A 22,550-nucleotide genomic window follows, 5' to 3' on the forward strand; every position below is an offset into this window, starting at 1 on the left:
TTACCTTTGACTCCCTTGTCTTTACTTCCCACAATACAGCTAACACTATTTTCTTCCCCATGAATACTACTCATTTTTGTTCTTTCTTCTTTATTCCCCTTCCATCTGCTTTCAAACTCCAAACTCCATGTAGGTCTGTAGTAACTGCTTTCTAACTGGCCTCCCAGCCTCCAGCCTCCAGCCTCCTTCCCCTCCATCTCTTTCTTTCCTACACACCACTGCCATGGTTCTCTTTCTAAAACATGACCATGATCAAATTATGCCCTTGCTTCAAAATATCAATGATTCACTACCAGGTTTCTTAGGATTCTACATGTGATTCTTCAAAATCTGGCCCTACCCTTCTAGAAAAATTCCTGCCACTTCCAGAATAGTAAGAAAGCATACAGCATAATGGTCAAGAACATAAGCACATAGTTAGATCATCTGGGTCTGAATCCTGGCTCTGCCATTGATTGGGAGGGGTAAGTTCCTAACCTACCAGTGTCTTGTTTTCTTTATCTGTAAAACGCAGGACAGGGCCAGGTGCAATGGCTCACACCTGGAATCTCAGCACTGTGGGAGCATCGCTTGAGCCCAGGAGTTTAAGAGCAGCCTGGGCAACAGAGTGAGACCCCATCTCTACAAACAACAACAACAACAACAACAAACAAAAAACAAATAAATAAAAAATCAGCCAGGCATGGTGGCACACACCTCTGGTTCCACCTACTTGGGAAGCTGAGATGGAAGGATTACTTGAGCCCAGGAGGTCGAGGCTACAGTAAGCCGTGATTGTGCCACTACACTCCAGCCTGGGCAACAGGGCAAGACCCTGTCTCCAAAAGGAAATGGGGGATAATGGGGGTTATACTTACCTAAATCATTGGGCTGTTTCTATTTCTGAAGATTAAATAGGAAAAGACATAACTGATACATTCTACAGATTACATAAATATTAGATAAAATTATCATCATCATCCAGCCATAGTAAGTAGTTGCTATTGCATGCACTTTATAATACCTTGGTCTTTGCGCTGAGAGAGCCTCTCTCTCCCCTTTGGAGGTTCAATATCACAGCCTTCAAGATCCAACTCAGAATGCTACCTCCTCTCTAAGTTCTCCCACCTCCCCAAGGCGCTTTGTTACTCTTTCCCTTTGTGCTCTGTAGCCTTAACAAAGGCTACTGTTACACTTAGCACTGTGTATATTTTTATGGACTTGACTCTCTCTCCCACAACTAAAGTTTGAGCTCCTAAAGATCAGGGCTGTGTCTCATTAATATGTATATCTTCACCCTATTGCCTTGCACAGTGTCTTATTTAACAGGCACACACCATGGCTTTGCTGAATGAACAGATCTTTGTCCCTCACTTCATAAAGAACTAACGAGCTCGGCTTTGCAGCACATTATCTCCTTGAGAGCCTCAGACCATGTCTTCCCCCGCTTTGTGTCCTAGAAGAATGCACAGCAGACAGGAGCTGTTCAAAACGATTTGTCTGGGCCAGGGCCACAGTGACACATTCAAATCTTTCCCCTTTAGAGTACTATCTGTCTACGAGGTTCCTAAAGGGCTGGACTGAATGAGGAAATGTGAACCTTCACATCAAACTATTTATTACAAGGCACTTAAGTGAGACCATAACACTCTATTACTTTTGCTTTCGAAATCGTATTGATCTTCATTTCCTCCAGTGCCTAAGTCACTGTAAAGCAAAGTACAAGAGGTTTTTTCTTCCCAAGTTCTTATAAAGTGTTGACATTTGTGACCTGACTGTAAATTTTTATTTCCAGCATGACTTAATTATTTATAGTCTTAATGTCATTCTCTATCAATGACCCCCAAAATGTTTCTTTCAATCCTAGTAGAATTGCCTTTGACCTGCTGAGATTGTAAAAAGTTAAAAAGCTGAAGAAAATTTTAGCGAGTGGAATATTTCTCATTCCAACTCACGGATTTAAACATCAGATAGAGTGATTTTCTAAGAGGTGAACGATCTATCCTAGCAAAACCTCAGAATTAGACGGGGGGAAAAAAGACCTGGTATAAATTTTAAAAGGTTTCAATAACATTTCCACCATGTAAACTTCAGCTGGCAAAACACAAATATAACATACAAAATTGTTTCATAACAAATGTAAATTTCGTAAGTGGAAAAAAAAATCACTGTATTAATTTGTTTTGCATTGGTTAATTTTTAAAGAAAATGTGTTTTGCACTAAAAATGAGGCCTTCTCTTCCCAGTTCTTCCCAGAGTCAGGAAAAGCTGGGTTGAGAGGGTAGAAAAAAAATGATGTAGGTGAATAATTATTGATGTTAAAATGTAGTAAATACAAAAGTTTAGTTACAAAATAGAATCTTAAATTTTATAAAAATAGAAATATATTACATAAATTCTATTTATATATGAAATCTGAATGAACACAGACTAAGGGAATTTCCCTGGTTATGTAATTATGGGTCTTGTAAATTTCCTTTTTTTCCACATCTGTATTTTTGTATGATAAATTTGTATTGCTTATGTAAACAAAGAGTTATTTTAAATAAAAAGAATATGCTTTTTTGTTATAAAACTATAAATGATTCTTTAAAAAGTTAAGACTGTTGTCTTTTAAATTTACTTACCAAGAGATTCTCCCCCGCCACTCCTCTGTTGTTAAAAACCACACATCTAAAAACCAGGAAAGCAATTTTTGTTATTTCTACACATGATTCTTGCTCATGATATAATATTAATCTTACTGACACTGATTTACAGCACTAAAAGATTTTAAAAATCTGTCTTACAGGTATAATGTTTGACAATTTCATCTAAATGCGCTAAAATAAAATTCCAGTTCTCTAAATTCCACATGTGGGTTCAAATTAGAAAATTGTATACTAAACTGATGTTAATGTTTCCTACCAAGATTAGAATACTTCTTCCTATGCACATATGTGGACCTCCAATAAGTGTTTTTAAAACAATTCTAAATACAAGTCAAATTTAAATGTTTTTGCTTTTTTTTTTGAGATGGAGTCTCGCTCTTGTCACCCAGGCTGGAGTGCAGTGGCGTGATTTTGGCTCACTATAACCTCCGTCTCCTGGGGTTGAAGCAATTCTCCTGCCTCAGCCTCCTTAGTGGTTGGGATTACAGGTGCCTGCCACCATGCCTGGCTAATTTTTCTGTATTTTTAGTAGAGATGGGGTTTCACTATGTTGACCAGGCTGGTCTTGAACTCCTGACCTCAAGTGATCTACCTCCGCCTCCCAAAGTGTTGGGATTACAGGCGTGAGCTACTGTGCCTGGCCATGTTTTTGCTTTAAACAAAGAAAAAATATATATCTTCTACCCATTGCATTTGTAACATTCACACGTATCTATTTATATCCTAAGAAACAGCTCTTGTTTCCTTAAGGCTCAGAAAACATGGACGCCAGAATTTTACATGAGGTATAAGCATCACAGGTAGAGCTGCAAACAGCCTGGCACCTGAGCTGGTGGGATGGGCCCTGTTATGCTACTGCTTACTGTTCAGTTGACCTAGGGAGGAAAGATGATCTTGTGCTTTCTCTGATCCTGTTTGCATCTGCTGGGTAAATGGGCTCAGATCAATGTAAAGGGTTTAGGTCAATGTTGGCTGAAGTAAGTACTCGGTGAAAGTTAGCTATTAGTAATAATGGTAGTTGTAGTGTCATGCTGGTTTCAAAAGTTATTTCGTATTTAAAATATTTAACTCTCATTTAACTTTCAGGCAGCCACAGCCCCAGATATGTATTTTTACCATCCTTAGACAAAATCTTGATTTGTGTTTACACAGGTTCTCACTGATTTAGTGGGTCTATATTCATAACAATTAAAATTCATTTTGTTTTTGTCTGATTACCTATCCAACCAATCAAGGCCATCTGAGATTCCAAATCTCTTCTTGGAGGGTACTGCTGAGCACTGTATAAGTTCTAAGCACCGATGAACCGACTGCTGTATAGAACATACACAACTCTGACTCTCTTCTCAGGAAGGTTAGATCTCAAGGCACACCACCTTCATTTAATGTGGTATGCAGGCTATGTTCTTGCAAAGGAATTTTCTTGCAACTGAAAAGTCATATAGAAAATTTTATTAGGCCCAGTTGAAAGAAGAGAAATGTTTAGAAACCTCAGAAATCCTATTTGATCGAAAGCTAGAAATACTACATTTTACTGACTCACCTAAGAGAAATTTTTTTTTTTTTTTTGAGACATGGTCTCACTCTGTCACTCAGGCTGGAGTGCAGTGGCGCAGTCACAGATCACTGCAGCCTCAGCCTCTCATGCTCAGGCAATCCTCCTGCCTCAGCTTGCTGAGTAGCTGGGACCACACGTGCACACCACCATGGTCCAGTTAATTTTTTTCTTTTTTTTTCTTTTTTTGAGACAGAGTCTCACTCTGTCACCCAGGCTGGAGTGCAGTGGCATGATCCCGGCTCATTGCAACCTCCATCTCCCAGATTCAAGTGATTCTCCTGCCTCAGCCTCCGGAGTAGCTGGGATTACAGGCGTGTGCCACCACGCCCAGCTAATTTTTGTACTTTTAGTAGAGATGGGATTTCACCATGTTAGCCAGGTTGTTCTAGAACTCCTAATCTCAAGTGATCTGTCTCCCCTCGGCCTCCCAAAGGGTTGGGATTACAGGCGTGAGCCACCGTGCCCAGCCAGCCTGGGTGATTGTTAAAAGTTACTTGTAAAAACAGGATCTCACCACGTTGCCCAGGTTGGTCTCTAACTCCTGGGCTCAAGCGATCCTCCTGTCTTGGCCTCCCAATTGCTGGGATTATAGGCATGCATCACCGCGCCCGGCCAGAGAAATCTTAAATAAACTATAAATACATTCAGAAAAGTCAGAGTAGGCTCAGTGACTCCTTTATCTTTTCTTGTTAAAAACAATGGCAAGATGTCTTGATATAAATAAAATTTCAGTTGGCCATTTGTATTTACTTGCATAAGCACCTAAATCACACAGGAACCAGTGCTAAAGTTAATTATGACCTTGAAACTTGAAGCTCCCAGTCATTCAGAAAAGAATCACTTTAGAGTACAAACATTAAATAAGGATTAAAATGGCTTCTGGAGCAAGATGTCATCATGTGACTGCCAGTGAGAGAAGGCAAGAGCACTAGTGAGGGGAAAGAAAAAGATGATCCGCAAACTCATGAAAAAGCAGCCTACACATCTGGGATTTTCTTCTAAACTGCAGACTGGGATATTTGCGTTTTCCTTCAGGCAACTTTGGAAAGTGGATCATAGTTCTGGTAGCTCTTGCTAGAGGAGGAATTGTACTGACCACTCCATAGGGCTTTGTTCCTAACAATGTTCAATCAGTAGCAGTCATCATTGTATACTTCAAGCCTCGGACATGGGGCAGCGAGATAAGGAAGAATGAGGGAGCAAAGCAGCTACAGAGGACAGCTTTTAGAAAGAAGGCTGCCATTCTGCCCTTTCTCCCACTCCAGCTGGGAATGAGCAACCAGCTCTTGTCATTTAACCCCTCTGCTACCCTGACAGTCATCAGGGAACACTGAGCTAAAAGAGTTGGCTGTCAAAGTACTATTCCTAAGGCATTGAGAGGTCTGTTAATCTCTTCTTCTTTTTTTGCTTTAGAGATAAGGTCTCACTGTTGTCCAGGCTGGAGTGCAGTGGCACAATCATGGCTCACTGCAGCCTCAACCTCCTAGGTTCATGTGATTCTCAGCCTCCTGAGTAGCTAGGACTACAGGCGCACGCCACCATGCCTGGCTAATTTTTAAATTTTTTTGTAGAGATGGGGTCTCCCTATGTTGCCCAGGCTGGTCTCGAACTCGTGAGCTCAAAACAATCCTCCTGTCTCAGCCTCCTAAAGTTCTGGGATTACAGGTATGAGCCACTGTGCCCAGCCTCTGTTTTTTTGTTGTTTTTTGTTGTTGTTTTTTTTATTTTTTATTTTATTATACTTTATGTTCTAGGGTACATGTGCACAACACAGGTTTGTTACATATGTATACATGTGCCATGTTGGTGTGCTGCACCCATTAACTCGTCATTTACATTAGGTATATCTCCTAATGCTATCCTTCGCCCCTCCCCCAACCCCACAACAGGCCCCGGTATGTGATGTTCCCCTTCCTGTGTCCAAGTGATCTCATTGTTCAATTCCCACCTATGAGTGAGAACACACGGTGTTTGGTTTTCTGTTCTTGCGATAGTTTGCTGAGAATGATGGTTTCTAGCTGCATCCATGTCCCTACAAAGGACATGAACTCATCCTTTTTTATGGCTGCATAGTATTCCATGGTGTATATGTGCCACATTTTCTTAATCCAGTCTGTCACTGATGGACATTTGGGTTGGTTCCAAGTCTTTGCTATTATGAATGGATCTAGAACTAGAAATACCATTTGACCCAGCCATCCCATTACTGGGTATATACCCAAAGGATTATAATCATGCTGCTATAAAGACACATGCACATGTATGTTTTTGTTTTGTTTTTGAGACAGAGTCTTGCTCTGTCACCCCGGCTGGAGTGCAGTGGCGCAATCTCAGCTCACTGCAAGCTCCGCCTCCCGGGTTCAAGCCATTCTCCTGCCTCAGCCTCCCGAGTAGCTGGGACTACAGGTGCCCGCCACCACATCCAGCTGCTTTTTTGTATTTTTTAGTAGAGACGGGGTTTCACCGTGTTAGCCAGGATGGTCTTGATCTCCTGATGTCATGATCCACCTGCCTCGGCCTCCCAAAGTGCTGGGATTACAGGCGTGAGCTACCACACCTGGCTACCTCTGTTAAGCTTCTGTAACAGCTATCTCCAATTAATTTTTACAGTTACCTCAAACAATTCTAAAGGGCATGTATATGAGGGAAATTGTTCTGCAAAGCTTATTTTTCCTACATATTTGAACTATATAAATTTTTTCCTCAAAATATAAAGAAAAGAAATATCAAATAAAGAACAAATCTCGTAAGAAGAAATTTCTGTGACAAGATAACCCATTAACCAGGGAAGCAGGTGGCTGCCTTCTAATGAAGGTTAAATAAAAGGAAAAGACTACCTATAGCACAGAGTTTCTCAGTCTTTAGTACTATGGACATTTCGGCCCAAATAATTATTTGTAGCAGTGCTGTCCTGTGCATTATAGGATACTCAGCAGCATCTCTGGCCTCTACCAACTAGATGCCAGTAGCACATGCCCCAGGCATAACAACCAAAAATGTCTCCAGACATTGCCAAATGTTCCCTGGGGGAAAAACTGCCCCTAGGATGAGAACCACTGTCACAGTGAGATGGACCAGAGAGCCTCAAATCTGCTCAGGCTTGAACTCTGGAGGTCAAGGTTGCGGTGCTGTGATCACACCATTGCACTCCGGCCTGGGTGACAGAAGGAGAGCCTGTCTCAAAGAACAAAAACAACAAAAAAAGTAGCAGACTCTGAGCTTGGGCACCTAAGAAAAGCAATGAAACTTACATGGGTTTTGAGTACCTGTCTAGGCCTAGTTTCCATATCTGTAATTTTATCAGGCAATCTGAAATATTTCAGTTCTAAGATTCCCCAAATCTTTGAGTGTAACAATAGAAATGATAATCAGCAAAGCGTAGAATGAGAGGAACATTCAGGCATCAGCTAGTCATATGATTCTGATTTCAGGTAATAAATTATAATTTTTATGTATTTATTTATTTTCTATATATTTATTATCTATAACAACAGATAGTGTTTACTAGTGTTTACTATGTGCCAGATCACGTTCTAAGAACTTTACATGAATATTAACATTGGAATAACTCATTTATTCATTCAATAATATTTACTGAAGATTGCGTTAGAGCCTGTAGTAGAGAAACAAAATATCAACATAAGGTTCCTGGCCTCAAGGAGGGTACAATCTAGTTAGATTGAAAAGATATGCACCATATTTTCAGTTGAATGACTACAACCAAAGTAATAAAACAAGACAGTATAAGATTCAATGTCCAAGAAGTAGTATAGACAATAAAACCCTATGAGGTCAGGATGGGCAAAACTGATTAAGAAAGGCTTCATAAAAGGTAGATAGATCTTGCGTTAGGACTTGAAAAATAGTAAAGATCCCTGGCTGGAGTGCAATGGCGCGATCTCGGCTCACTGCAACCTCTGCAACCCGGGTTCAAGTGATTCTTCTGCCTCACCCTCCCGAGTAGCTGGGACCACAGGCACGCGCCACCACGCCTGGCTAATTTTTGTATTTTAGTGGAGACAGGTGTCACCATATTGGCCAGGCTGGTCTCGAACTCCTGACCTCGTGATCAACCCGCCTCGGACTCCTGAAGTGCTGGGATTATAGGCGTGAGCTAACATGCCCAGCGTATTTACCCTTTTTTAAAAAATTGAGACAGAGTTTCACTCTTGCCCAAGCTGGAGTACAGTGGTGTGATCTTGGCTCACTGCAACCTCCACCTCCCGGGTTCAAGTGATTCTCCTGCCTCAGCCTCTGAGGTAGCTGGAATTACAGGCGCATGCCAGGATGCCTGGCTAATTTTTTGTATTTTTAGTAGAAACAAGGTTTTGCCATGTTGGCCAGGCTGGTCTCAAACTCCTGACCTCAAGTGATCCACCTGCCTCGGCTTCCCAGGGTGCTGGGATTACAGGCCTGAGCCACCAGGCCTAGCTTCATTCTATTTACCTTTAACTTACACAGTAAAGCCTTTGCTCACAATTATCTTAAACAAACTTAAGCCTAGTTTCTAACCCATCCATCCTGAAGTTTGAATTAGAGAACCTTAACAGAAAAGTACTTTGTTTTTGTCAGTTTTCAGGTAAGAGGGAAAAAAGCAATGGTTTAACATTAATAAAAAACCACTATGTCTCCTTTGACCATATGCTGGGAGTTAGGTTCTCTCCAATGTCTAAATCGTATATCATATCTGATATCTCATCAGTAAATAATTGACAGTTCCCTGGTGACCTGACATACTTCATGACTCTCCCTAAACCTTCAACCTCTACACAAGATAGTAACTGGGACAGGATGGCAAGTGCTCCCTGTGCTTCAGGGATATTCATACTGAAGATACTGAAACGCTCATGTATAGCAGACATGGTAACATCTATGTACTCCCACAAGGAAACTACATGTTTCTGTATCCCAAGAGGTAGATTTGCTTGTACTCGTTCTTTTGAATTATAAATTTTTTTTTTTTTTTTTTTTTGAGACGGAGTTTCGCTCTGTCTCCCAGCCTGGAGTGCAATGGTGCGATGTCAGCTCACTGCAACCTCCGCCTCCGGGTTCAAGCGATTATCCTGCCTCAGCCTCCCGAGTAGCTGGGATTACAGGCACCCGCCACCACGTCCAGCTAATTTTTTGTAGTTTTAGTAGAGACGGGGTTTCACCATGTTGGCCAGGCTGGTCTTGAACTCCTGACCTGAGGGGATCTGCCCACCTCGGCCTCCCAATGTGCTGGGATTATAGGCATAAGCCACTGCACCCAGCCTATAAAACATTTTCTACCCTGGCCAGGGAATAGATGAGAGAAGGAAGACATAAACGTTTTCTTTTTTAAGACAGAGTCTTGCTCTGTCACCCAAGCTGGAGTGCAGTAGTTCACTGCAACCTCCATCTCCCGGGTTCAACCATCTGGGCCCATTGTAACCTCCGCCTCCCAGGTTCAAGCAGTTCTTCCGCCTCAGCCTCCCAAGTAGCTGGGATTACAGGTGCCCACCACCACACCCAGCTAATTTTTCTTTGTATTTTTAGTAGAGATGGGTTTCGCCATGTGGGTCAGGCTGGTCTCTAACTTCTGACCTCAGGTGATCCACCCACCTTGGCCTCCCAGACTGCTGGGATTACAGGCGTGAGCCACTGTGGCTGGATGACATAAACATTTTCTAAAGACCCACTTTGTGCAGGGCACCCCAACAAGTACTTTACACTTATTTTTTTTTGAGATGGAGTCTTGCTTTGTCTCCCAAGCTGGAGTGCAGTGGCACAATCTCAGCTCACTGCAACCTCCACTCCCCAAGTTCAAGTGACTCTCGTGTCTTAGATTCCTGAGTAGCTGCGATTACATGCGCACGCCACTATGCCTGGTAAATGGAGTTTCACCATGTTGACCAGGCTGGTTTCGAACTCCTAACCTCAAGCGATCCACCCATCCCAGCCTCGCAAACTGTTGGGATTACAGGCATGGGCCCCTGCACCCTGCCTACTTTACACATTCTAACAACCCTGTGAAGTAGGTGAGAATACTGTGATGAGGAATGTTAAACTAACTGTCCAGGGTCCCTTAGAAAGTGGCAGTTCCAACATCTGAATCCAGCTTGACTCCAGAGCCCAAGCACGTTCCTTCATATTACACAGCTTTTCACAAGCCCTGTTATCTGCTAGATCCCACGCTACAGTACCAATGACTTAGATCATTTTGGTACCCAAAGACTCAACTCAGCCTTGTGCCAAACTTCCAGATCTATTTTTATTCTTAGCGGTCTTTAAAACTGCCTGGCTGGCCGGGCGCGGTGGCTCAAGCCTGTAATCCCAGCACTTTGGGAGGCCGAGACGGGCGGATCACGAGGTCAGGAGATCGAGACCATGCTGGCTAACACGGTGAAACCCTGTCTCTACTAAAAAATACAAAAAATTAGCCGGGCGAGGTGGCGGGCGCCTGTGGTCCCAGCTACTCGGGAGGCTGAGGCGGGAGAATGGCGTGAACCCAGGAGGCGGAGCTTGCAGTGAGCTGAGATCCGGCCACTGCACTCCAGCCTGGGCGACAGAGCGAGACTCCGTCTCAAAAAAAAAAAAAAAAAAAAAAAACAACAACAAAAAAAAAACTGCCTGGCTTTCTGTGGTGGTTGCAAAAACATTTTGAAGCTCTTCCTTTCAAGAGGCAGAGTCTATTTCCCTACTCGTTGACTCTGGGCTGACCATGTGACTTGCTTTGACCAGTAGCACTGTGGGAGTTCTCAGCCTGGGTCTCAAGAGGCCCTGCAGTTTCTGCTTTTGTAATTTAAAAAAATTTTTTTGAGACAGAGTTTCGCTCCTGTTGCCCAGGCTGGAGTGCAATTGCGCAATCTTGGCTCACCGCAACCTCCGCCTCCCGGGTTCAAGCGATTCTCCCTCAGCCTCCTGAGTAGCTGGGACTACAGGCATGCGCCACCATGCCTGGCTAATTTTTGTATTTTTAATACAGATGGGGTTTCACTATGTTGGCCAGGCTGGCCTTGAACTCCTGACCTTGTGATCCACACGCCTCAGCCTCCCAAAGTGCTGGGATTACAGGCGTGAGCCGCTGCACCCGGCCAAAATCTGGCAACCTTTAAAAGCAACGGACAAAAGGTATGTGCACTGGCAACTCCAGGGCTTATGAGACTCAGTCCTTGGAGTTTCAACCACATTGTTTTTATTTATTCATTTATTTTTTTGAGACAGAGTCTCACTCTGTCACCCAGGCTGGAGTGCAGTGACACAATCTTGGCTCACTGCAACCTCTGTCTCCCAAGTTCAAGCAATTCTCTTGCCTCAGCCTCCCAAGTAGTTGAGATTATAAGCATGCACCACCATGCCTGGCTAATTTTTTTTGTATTTTTAGTAGAAACAGGGTTTCACCATGTTGGTCAGGCTGGTCTCGGACTCCTGACCTTGTGATCAGCCCACCTCAGCCTTCCAAAGTGCTGGGATTACAGGTGTGAGCCACCATACCGGGCCCCAATTTTTTTTTATTTTATTTTTATTATTTATTTATTTATTTATCTTTTTTGAGACAGAGTTTTGCTCTTGTTGCCCAGGCTGGAGTGCAGTGGCACGATCTCGGCTCACTGCACCCTCTGCCTCCCAGGTTCAAGCAATTCTCCTGCCTCAGCCCCCTGAGTAGCTGAGATTACAGGTGCCTGCCATCACACCTGGCTAATTTTTGTGTTTTTAGTAGAGATGGGGTTTCACCATGTTGGCCAAGTTGGTCTTGAACTCCTGACCTCAAGTGATCCACCCGCCTCGGCCTCCCAAAGTGCTGTTATTACACAGGTGTGAGCCACAGCCCCCAGCCCACATTGTTTTTTAAAAGCAGTTCTAAGTCTTGGGAGACAGCTCAGGCCAAATCTAGAAGCAGTAATTTAAATATGTACAAAAGGCTTTATGATCTTCTGTACCTTCTGAGGATGACTTTTAGCCAAAAAAAAAAAAAAAAAAAAAAGGAACCAGGCCGGGAACATTGACTCACGCCTGTAAGTAATAGACTGCAGTGAACCATGATCATGCCACTGCGCTCCATGCTAGGCAACAGAGCCAGATGCGGTCTCACAAAAAAAAAAGGAACCAAGCCTCACATCTAACTGTATGGTGCTTAAACATGGAATGATGATGAATTCCTACTACTGCTAAGCAAATTTCTTGAATATAATTCTTGAACTTCATATCCTAGTTCTTGAGAGAATGTTACTTCATGGACAAAATAGGCTATTATTTATAAAAGATCAGAATTAACTTGTTAAAATTGAGTTAGCTATTATGGAATTTTCCCCTTTATATCAAACATCAAAATGTTCTTCTTTTCTTTTTTTTTTTTGCCCAAGTTATCACTCTGTCATCCAGGCTGGAGTCCAGTGGCATGATCATAGTTCATTGCAGGCTCTACCTCCTGGGCTCAGTTGATTGTCCTACCTCAGCCTTGTCAGTAGCTGGAACTATAGGTGCATGCCACCATGCCCAGCTAATTTTTGTAGAGACTAGGTCTCACCATGTTGCCCAGGCTGGTCTTGAACTCCTGGGCTCAAGCAATCCACTGGCTTTGGCCTTCCAAAGTGCTGGGATTACAGGCATGAGCCACTGTGCCCAGCCTAAAATTATTATTATTATTATTATTATTTTTTTTTTTTTTTTTTTTTTGAGATGGAGTCTTGCTCTGTCACCCAGGCTGGAGTGCAGTGGCCGGATCTCAGCTCACTGCAAGCTCCGCCTCCCGGGTTCATGCCATTCTCCTGCCTCAGCCTCCCGAGCAGCTGGGACTACAGGCGCTCGCCACCTCGCCCGGCTAGTTTTTTTGTATTTTTTAGTAGAGACGGGGTTTCACCATGTTAGCCAGGATGGTCTCGATCTCCTGACCTCGTGATCCGCCCGTCTCGGCCTCCCAAAGTGCTGGGATTACAGGCTTGAGCCACCGCGCCCGGCCTATTATTATTTTTTTTTGAGACGGAGTCTCGCTCTGTCGCCCAGGCTGGAGTGCAGTGGCCAGATCTCAGCTCACTGCAAGCTCCGCCTCCCGGGTTCCCGCTATTCTCCTGCCTCAGCCTCCCGAGTAGCTGGGACCACAGGCGCCGCCACCTCGCCCGGCTAATTTTTTGTGTTTTTAGTAGAGACGGGGTTTCGCCGTGTTAGCCAGGATGGTCTCGATCTCCTGACCTTGTGATCCGCCCGTCTCGGCCTCCCAAAGTGCTGGGATTACAGGCTTGAGCCACCGCGCCTGGCCCTAAAATTATTTTTTTAAGGTAAACGTACCATCAGCTTTTCACACAAGTGTTTCAAGTTTAACAAAAAATACAACTCTACTTTAAATACAACTCACAGTGTTCCATTACAATAATTACCATCAGCTAAAAAAAAAAGTCTGCAGCACAAAAAAACAGTACCTTTTATAATGACTCTACTTTAAGATTCTAGAGCTGAACTTGAAACTTAAAGTTGCTAAATCACTTGCAAAAAAATTAAATTGTACCTGGTGACTGAGCTTAATAATGATTACTCAGAAAAGCTGTGGCATCATCAACTGGAGACTAGCCAAGTGCACCTGCAAACTCAGGTGGTCAGAAGAGGCAGAGATCATCTTTGATAAATAGGGATGATCTACAAACTGATTCTGAATATTTTTTGCACTTGGGAGCTGAGCCAGGGCGACAAGATTAGTGAATCCAGGCCCCAGAATGTGCCATGAGGGCCACTGTGTACTCTCTCAGGGGTTTGTAATTGCTGTTCTCCCTCCATAACACTCTCTCCATTGGGGTGGGGGTGGGGGGCAGGGCTCAGTCAATGCTCTGATGAGTCTAATTTCATTCATTAATTCAGCCTAAATCTGCAGGGTGCCTACTATGCTAAGTGACATCCCTTGTGAGATGATTCAGTTATGCCTCTTCCTGAAAAAAGAGGAAAAAAAGAATGCAGAGAAAAATAATAACTTAAGGGACTGCTTTTCTACGCAAGAAGTACTAAGTATTTCCGAAACAAACACGTAGATATATTTGTACTTCATTTGGAATGGATCAAGTGAAAAAAAAGAAATCTTTTACTGGTACCTGTATCCTAATTCTTCACTAAGATGGATCATATGAAGGATATATGACTCCTTGCTTGTTCCAGTGAGGCCAGGCAACAATAAGATAGTAGGTCTCGTGCTGGCATCCATATAACGCGTACTGTTATCATTATCAAACCAGTCCAGTGAAATCTGTCCTCCATCTGCAGTTTTAATAAGTTCACTGAAAGGAATAATTCAGAAGACATTACTATTTACATGTTTTAAGTCATGTCTTAATTTTCTGTTTTAATTCTAAACACATGACATTATTTGGTCATCGAAAAATAACATTTTTCCAGCATTCATGAACACATGCCCATATCTCGATCTACATATCATTTTCTTTCATTAGAAGGATTTTTTTTTTTTTTTTTTTTTTTTTTTTTTTTTTTTTTTTTTTTTTTTGAGACGGAGTCTAGCTCTGCCGCCCAGGCTGGAGTGCAGTGGCCGGATCTCAGCTCACTGCAAGCTCCGCCTCCCGGGTTCCCGCCATTCTCCTGCCTCAGCCTCCTGAGTAGCTGGGACTACAGGCGCCCGCCACCTCGCCCGGCTAATTTTTTTGTATTTTTTAGTAGAGACGGGGTTTCACCGTGTTAGCCAGGATGGTCTCGATCTCCTGACCTCGTGATCCGCCCGTCTCGGCCTCCCAAAGTGCTGGGATTACAGGCTTGAGCCACCGCGCCCGGCCATTAGAAGGATTTTATGAAGATTAGTACCATCAAGTATTTCCAGCAACCTCCGTACAAGGTCATATATAAAGATGAACTGCGAATTATTAAGATAAATGAATACTTACTCACTATAACACCCAGCATTCAACCCTTGTTTGACTGAGGTCACTCAACTAACGCGACAGGGAAGTCTGAATAAGTAAAATGCTGATCTAATCTCTGACCACTGCTCTAGCTCTTTGGACTCAATAATGCAGTCAATAATACAGAACAGTATACTGTATAGTATACTTCAAGATTTTCTTCTGAAATAATTTAAAGTATTTCTCACACAGTATTTATAAACTTACAGAATTTTCCCAAACAAACAGTGCAAGTTCCAGGCAACAAAATAAACTCCAGAAGGATAAATGACTAAGGGAAATTAATAACAGGCACCATTTGAATCTGGTTCCTGATAAATCCTGGACCGTATCTTTAACACATCAAGGGCTATTATCATCAAGATCCCATTTGCCTGTCAATAGGAAGTCATTTTACACCAATCAATGGCCCAAAACCCAAATTAAGAGGCATCCTTCTCGCCCCACCCCCACCCCCAGTATCTGCTACATATCAATGAATGAATGCAGATCATCAAAGGATCTGGGTCTTTTTGACAGATGTATGACAAACTGCGAGACAGTAATCCCCAAACACTTCTCTCATCCTAAAAATAAACTATTTACATCAGGTCGGGGGTTACGGCGGGGACCAGGAGGCAAATACTTGAGTATTTTCCTGCAGCTGGGGGTGGAGCCGGGGACATACCCTCCATTTTCATTCCCTCTTTCTGTTCTATATACTTCCTAAAGCAGAGATTCTATTAACCAAGAACTGGGAATAAGCAAACAAACAAACAAACAAAAAACTGTAATTTTGCAGAAATGACTGAAAACGGAAATTCACTTACTTCCTGTACCGCACCGGGGGCTTCGAAGTGATGAAAGGTCTAAGCAGGGTCTGTCCTCGACTCTCCCAGCACCAGACCGTCGGGTAGTACGTTTCTGTCACCACGGGACAGTGGTCTTGAAGGAAGCGGCTGAAACTCTCACCCCCCGTCACTAACTGGGGTTTCTGAAGGGAAAAGCAGTATGAGAAGGGCCCAGAGCAAAGTTTCTGCCAACCGTAAACCAGAAACCGGTAAAGACTTGTCGCTCGCGCGCGCGCTCCCTCCGATTACATCTCTTTCTGGAGGGCTGACGCAAATAATTCACATAGGACTGAAACGGGGGTTTCGCCAATGCCCCGAGGGGAAGGCAACTGTTTGTTTGTTTTTACCTCCGCCTCCCGGGTTCAGGGGATTCTCCTGCCTCAGCCTCCCGAGTAGCTGGGATTGCAGGCGTCCGACACCACGCCGGGCTAATTTTTTGTAATTTTAACGGGGTTTCACCGTTTTGGTCAGGCTGGTCTCGAACTCTTGGCCTCAAGTGATCCACCCGCCTTGGGCTCCCAAGGTACTGAGATTACAGGCATGAGCAACCGTGCCCTGCCGGGAGTCATTTTCAAAAGCGCCACGGCATTCCCGAGTGCGCCGCCGCCTTCGCCATCAGCGACCCGGCAGCGCCGCAGCGCGGAGGTCAGCAGGGTCCAGGCTGCGCTCCCAGGACCGCCCGGCCGGGACCCCCCAGGGAGCGGGCGAATGGGCGGGGACTGTCGGATTTCCCGCTCGCGCTCGTGGCGGCCGCTCAGGAGCAGCTCGCCGCCTGTCCTCTGGGCTGCCGACTTTCCCTGGCCGCACAGCCTCGCACTGCGCCTGCGACCCTCGCTCCCGGCAGCAGCCCGCGGCCCTGCGCCACCCTCGGCTCACCTTGGCAATGCTGCTCAGGTAGTAGCAGGCATAAGCGACGCTGAAGCCCAGAATGAGGGATAAGCCCACCCCCGAGCCAAAGAACCCCACCCGGACTTGGTGCTCCAGGTAGAGGGAGAGCTCCCGGGACAACATCCGCAGGTCCATGGCCAGGCGCTGCATGACCCCCGGAGCGCGGCCCGCCGGTGCTGCGGCTGGAGGAAAGCCGGCCGGCGAGCGGGCGAGAGCGGGCGCGGCGCCACAGCCTACCGCCGACTACAGCGTCTCCTGCGGGGCGGAGCGGCCCAGGGAGGCGTAGCCTGAAGCTCCGACCGCCGCCGGCTCCGCCCCGGCGTCCCGGAGCCGCCCCCACTGCCAGCCACTCAGGAACCTTCCAGAAGCGCGGTTCCAAGACCGGCCACCGGGAGGGCGGGCGGATCGGGGTCTCCAAGCGAGGTCGCGGTCGGCGACGTTGAGCCCCCAAGAGTGGGCGGATAACTGAGCCGACTTCGGAGATGGAGACGGGCCAGGCAGCGCCGGTTAAGGTCCCGCACCTGCTGCCCCAGTGACCTTGAATGATTCCGCTCTGCGGCGGGTGTCCCTAAACTAGAGGTTTAGAGTGCCAGGGAAGTGTGCCTTGCATTCAAAGATTTGGGGAGTTAATGCCAAAGATATGTTAGCAGATAAGAATCCCACATCCCCTAGACGTTTGCGTTGGTCCTCAAGACTATGGAAAGAGAAAAAATATTCTATGAACCTTCAACAGTGAGGACATCATACTCGACTTTGAATCACTCTGTGAATCTTTTTAGTTGCTAAGTGCCACTTAAATGAGAAGTGTCTCTGAAAATAAATGAAAAGATCTAGAATAGTAACCGGGATTCAATTGTTAAAAGCCTATTTGTAGTTCATTAATGCTTTGAATTTAGAGACTTACGGAAATTCACACCGATTACCTAATGTAGGGACAAGGAACCGTTTGTGAAGTAGGGTTTCCTAGGCTTATTTATGGCAATATGGTAAGTCAGTGTACTTATGGATATCTGAAATGCTTAGAAGATTTAATAGCCTATGCCTATTATTATGAACTCCTCCCTCTGAGAGGTAGGAAGAGTGGCAAGACTTAAACAGACGAAAGAAGGGAAAGTCCTGTCTAGATTATGAAAAATGTCACAGGATTTTAAATTAATGATGTAACTTAGATGGGGACATGAGATGGGCCAGAAGTGAGCAATTTATTTGGTTTTGATTTGGTCATTGCAACTTGGTGGTTGGCTGCAGCACGCAAAATAATTCAATTACCTTTACTGACCCTGTTTTTTTCTTGTTTTAATAATCTGTAGCATAACAATTTCGACTTTATAGAGTTCCCAAGAGGACAAAATAGTGTATGTAGTGGACTCCCCGTGAGCAGAAGTAATTTTCATGCTCTGGCTCTCACACCTGGGCGCACATAGCAAACGTGAATGCATATGCTGGTTGCCATCCTTGAAACTTCCTAGCATTCATAACCCCTGAACCTGCCTTCTGCACTGTCTACCAATAAATGCATGTATATTTCAGTTTAAGTTTGCTCTGTTGTTTTTTTTTTTGTTTTTTGTTTTTTGTTTTTTTTTGAGACGGAGTTTCACTCTTGTTGCCCAGGCTGGAGTGCAATGGCGAGATCTCGGCTCACTGCAACCTGTGCCTCCCGGGTTCAAGCGATTCTCCTGCCTCAGCCTCCTAAGTAGCTGGGATTATAGGAATGCACCACCACACCTGGCTAATCTTGTATTTTTAGTAGAGATGAGGTTTCACCATGTTGGTCTTGAACTCCTAACCTCAGGTGATTTACCCGCCTCGGCTTCCTAAAGTGCTGGGATTACAGGCATGAGCTACTGCGCCTGGCCAAGTTTAAGCTTAAAGTGAAAATATCATCAAATAAAATGTTTGTCTGAGCTTGGGCACTATATCAAAATACCATAGCCCAGGTGACTTAAACATACATTTATTTCTCACTGTTCTGGAGGCTGGAAGTCTGGGATCAGGGTGCTGATGTGGTTGGGTTTTGGTGAGGGCCCTCTTTTGCCTTGCAGATGGCTTCTCTTTTGCTGTGTCTTCCCATGGTGGATAAAGGAAGCTCTGATGTGTCTTCCTCTTCTTTCACAGGTACCAATTCCATCATAGGGACCCTGTCCTCATGATGTCGCCTAAACCTAACTACTTCCCAAAGGCCATGTCTCCTAATACCGTCACCTTGAGGGGCTAGGGCTGCAACATATGAAGGTGGAGGTGGGAGACACAAACATTGATGCCTATAATATTTTATAGGCATCATGGTGTGTAGAAAGTTTACTGACCTGGGAGTAAAAAACAGCTGTGAACTCATCCACTAAACTTAGGCAAATAATTTATTCTTTGGGGGCCTCAGTTCCTTTGTAAAATGAGATGATTGAGATGGAGGTTGTCCAAGTTTCTTTCCTGTTAGAAAAACATTCACCATCTTTCTTTAGAACTACTATTTTGGCTGGGTGTGGTGGCTCATGCCTGTAATCCCAGCACTTTGGGAGGCCAAGGCAGTTGAATCACTTGAGGTCAGGAGTTCAAGACCAGCCTGACCAACATAGTGAAACCGCATCTCTACTAAAAATACAAGGAAATTAGCTGGGCATGGTGGCAGGCACTTGTAATCTCAGCTACTTGGGAGGCTGAGATGGGAGAATCGCTTGAACCTGGGAAGGCAGAGGTTCCAGTGAGCCGAGATAATGCCACTGTACTCCAGCCTGGGCGACAGAGAGAAACTCTGTCTCAAAAAAAAAAAAAAAGAAAGAAAAAAACAAGAAACTATTATTCCCGATAATAATAGTTTCATTCATTCACTCAACCAGTTTCTTCTTGGGTGATTACAGGGCACTGAGGATCCAATGATAATAAAACTTAGAGTCTAGTGTGGCAACAGAGGAGTAAGCAATTACATTACAAAAAGTGTGGTGTCGGGGGTGGTTCCAGATGCAGCAGGCACACAGGATTCTTAGTAACAAACAGCAAAAATCAATTTGGGCTTACCATATGCAGAAAGGAAATTTATTACAAGGGCATTTAGTAGCTGATGAAACTCCAGAAGGGCCAGAGAACAAGGCTTGGAAGTTAGGAACAAGGCCTTTAAAAGTCATGGTGCTGGTCCTGTGATGACAATACTCCTGCTCTCTCTAGGCTACACTCCATGGATTTGGCATCCAGACCAACTACACTGGGCACGAGGCTGTGTTCTAAATCCCTGACACTGTTGCCTCTGGAAACAGGGTGTTACCACCTCTGCGCCCTCACTACAATGGATTATCCCTGCTTCTTAATTTCACTGTATCCTTATTTATTCAAAGTCTGTTGTGAATGGAACTGACTGGTGCAGTCTAGGTTGTATCTCAGCTTCCTCCCTGCTGTGGAGGTAGGAAAACAAATATCTGGCATTTTCGGTGTCTGTGGTGGGGCATGGATGCTGCTTCATTTGGTGAAGAGTCCCCAAACACAGATGAAGGTTCAGATGCTGGGCAGTCAATAAGAATGCAAATGTTTATTTACTTCAAGCATGTAATGGAGCAACTTAGCCACACCCAACAGTCTAGGGAAGATCAGAAAAGACTTCCTGAGAGATGTGAGCGAAGACCTAGATAAGAAATGAAGGTAAAGAGTTTGTATAGACCGATTGAACTGCATGTGCAAGGATCTGAAGATGGAAGCAAATAACAAGTGAAATAAGTTTGCACAGCAAATGAGTGGAGTTTGAACCAAAGACTGGGTGCTTCCAAAACCTGTTTTGGTAATTACAAAGCCAATGACTTTCCTCACAAGAGCTCACGACTTGTGTCACTTTGGTATCATAATCTTTCTTTTCCTCCCTTCCTTCCTTCCTTCCTTCCTTCCTTCCTTCCTTCCTTCCTTCCTTCCCTCCTTCCCTCCCTCCCTCCCTCCCTCCCTCTCTCTTTCTCTCTTTCTTTCTCTCTTTTTTTTGACAAGGTCTTGCTCTGTCACTCAGGCTGGCATGCCATAGTGTGATTATGGCTTACTGCAGCCTCAACCTCCTAGGCTCGAGTGATCCTCCTGCCTCAGCCTCCCAAGTAGCTGGGACCACAGGCCCATGCCACCATGTCTAGCTACGTTTTTTCTTTTTTGTAGAGATTGGGTCTCTCTGTGTTGCCCAGGCTGGTCTCGAACTCCTGGGCTCAAGCAATCCTCCTGCCTTGCCCTCCCAAAGTGCTGGGATTACAGGTGTGAGCCACTGCGCCTGGCCTCACCCTAGTCTTTACAATCCAATGCCGTTATGTTTATTCTTGAGTGTACTCTGCTAGCATTATCACAAAAACCAAGATACGGTCCTACTTTCTGCGATTTTAGCACAGTGCTTATACAGGAAGTTATGTTTATTTTTAAAAATCCTGATCAAGTCTGTAGTTGAAGCGACAGACCTGAAGCAGCACAGTTGACCTTTATAGGTTGGTATAAAATGGTCATGAAGCTCTTTATCATTTTTTTTTCTAACTCTATTTGTATGTCAAAGGAGAAATCAGAATTGCATAGAGAATGTATGGCAGGCAGACCCTAAGGAGAGCCCAGTGATCTCTGCCTCCTGGTGCCCTTGTCTTGGAGTGTAGAGAGGACCTGTGATTCACTTCCAACCAATACAATAGAGATAGCAAAGGTAATGGGATGTCAACACTCCTGTGATTACACTATGTTATATAAGACTCCTTAGCAGACGGAAGCTAGACTGTCCTTTCAGCCTTGAGGAAGCAGCCATGTGAGCTGCCCCGGAGAGAGTCGCACAGCAGCGAACCGTAGGCAGCCTCTGGGATCTATGGGTGGCCTCCATCAGACAACTGCAAAACACTGGAGTCCTCAGTCCTGCAACTGCAAGGAAATGAATTCTGACGACAACCTGAATGAGTGTGGAAGGAGATTCTTTCCCAGTCACATCTTCAGATGAAAATACAGCATGGCCAACATTTTAACTTCAGCCTTGTGAACCCCTGATTAGAGGACCCAGTTAAGTTGTGCCTGGACCTGTGACCCATGGGAACTGCCAGATAAGAAATGTGTTGTTTGAAGCTGCTAAGTTTGTGGTAATTTGTTATGTAGCAATAGAAACCTAATAGATAATATAAAAGGGTCCTACAAAAACATTTAAAGATTAATAAATATTAATGGCTCATTTTTTTGCCCACAAATGTATCTATTATAGGACTATTTTATATTTATTATTATTATTTTTTGAGATCGGGTCTTGCTTTCTCACCCAGACTGGGGTACAGTGGTGTGAACCCCTCTTGCTGTAGCCTTGAATCGATCTCGGGCTCAAGCAACTCTCCCCTCAGCCTCCTGAGTAGCTGGACTACAGGTGTGCATTACCATGCTCAGCTTATTTTTTTGTTTTTGTTTTTGTTTTCATAGAGACAGGGTCTTGCTATGTTGCCCTGGCTGGTCTTGAACTCCTGGCCTCAAGCAATCCCCCCATCTCGGCCTCCCAAAGTGCTGGGATTACAAGCCTGAGCCACTAAACCCATCTGGAATATGTTTAATAAATTAAAGATTTCTGGCCGGGTGCGGTGGCTCACGCCTGTAATCCCAGCACTTTGGGACGCCGAGGAGGGCGGATCACGAGGTCAGCAGTTTGAGACCAGCCTGGCCAACATGGTGAAACCTTGTCTCGACTAAAAATACAAAAATTAGCCAAGTGTGGTGGTGGGTGCTTGTAATCCCAGGTACTTGGGAGACTGAGGCAGGAGAATCGCTTGAACCTGGGAGGCTGAGGTTGCAGTGAGCCGAGACCATGCCATTGCACTCCAGCCTG

At 44.6% G+C, this 22,550-nt stretch overlaps 1 protein-coding gene and 1 non-coding gene across 3 annotated transcripts in view; both read right to left on the reverse strand.

Moving 5' to 3' along the window:
- ABHD3 (abhydrolase domain containing 3) overlaps positions 1-17,029 on the reverse strand; it is a 47,538-nt gene extending 30,509 nt beyond the window's left edge. The window contains exons 1-4 of one of the 2 annotated variants that reach the window (XM_025365640.1): positions 16,748-17,029; positions 15,851-16,014; positions 14,226-14,408; positions 2,607-2,652 (exon numbers count right to left, since the gene is read on the reverse strand). In XM_025365640.1, the coding sequence (XP_025221425.1) occupies positions 2,607-2,652; positions 14,226-14,408; positions 15,851-16,014; positions 16,748-16,909 (555 nt within the window). In that variant the 5' untranslated portion in view covers positions 16,910-17,029. The remainder of the gene's footprint in view (positions 1-2,606; positions 2,653-14,225; positions 14,409-15,850; positions 16,015-16,747) is intronic. The other variant, XM_025365641.1, reaches the window with a different exon arrangement.
- Positions 17,030-20,949: 3,920 nt separating this feature from the next.
- Positions 20,950-21,119, reverse strand: LOC112611775. Its single transcript, XR_003116747.1, has one exon. It is a non-coding gene; the product is annotated as a small nucleolar RNA SNORA81 (small nucleolar RNA).
- Between the last annotated feature and the right edge of the window lie 1,431 nt (positions 21,120-22,550).

The sequence above is a fragment of the Theropithecus gelada genome, chromosome 18 (genome assembly GCF_003255815.1).
Source record: "Theropithecus gelada isolate Dixy chromosome 18, Tgel_1.0, whole genome shotgun sequence".
Lineage (NCBI taxonomy): Eukaryota > Metazoa > Chordata > Mammalia > Primates > Cercopithecidae > Theropithecus > Theropithecus gelada.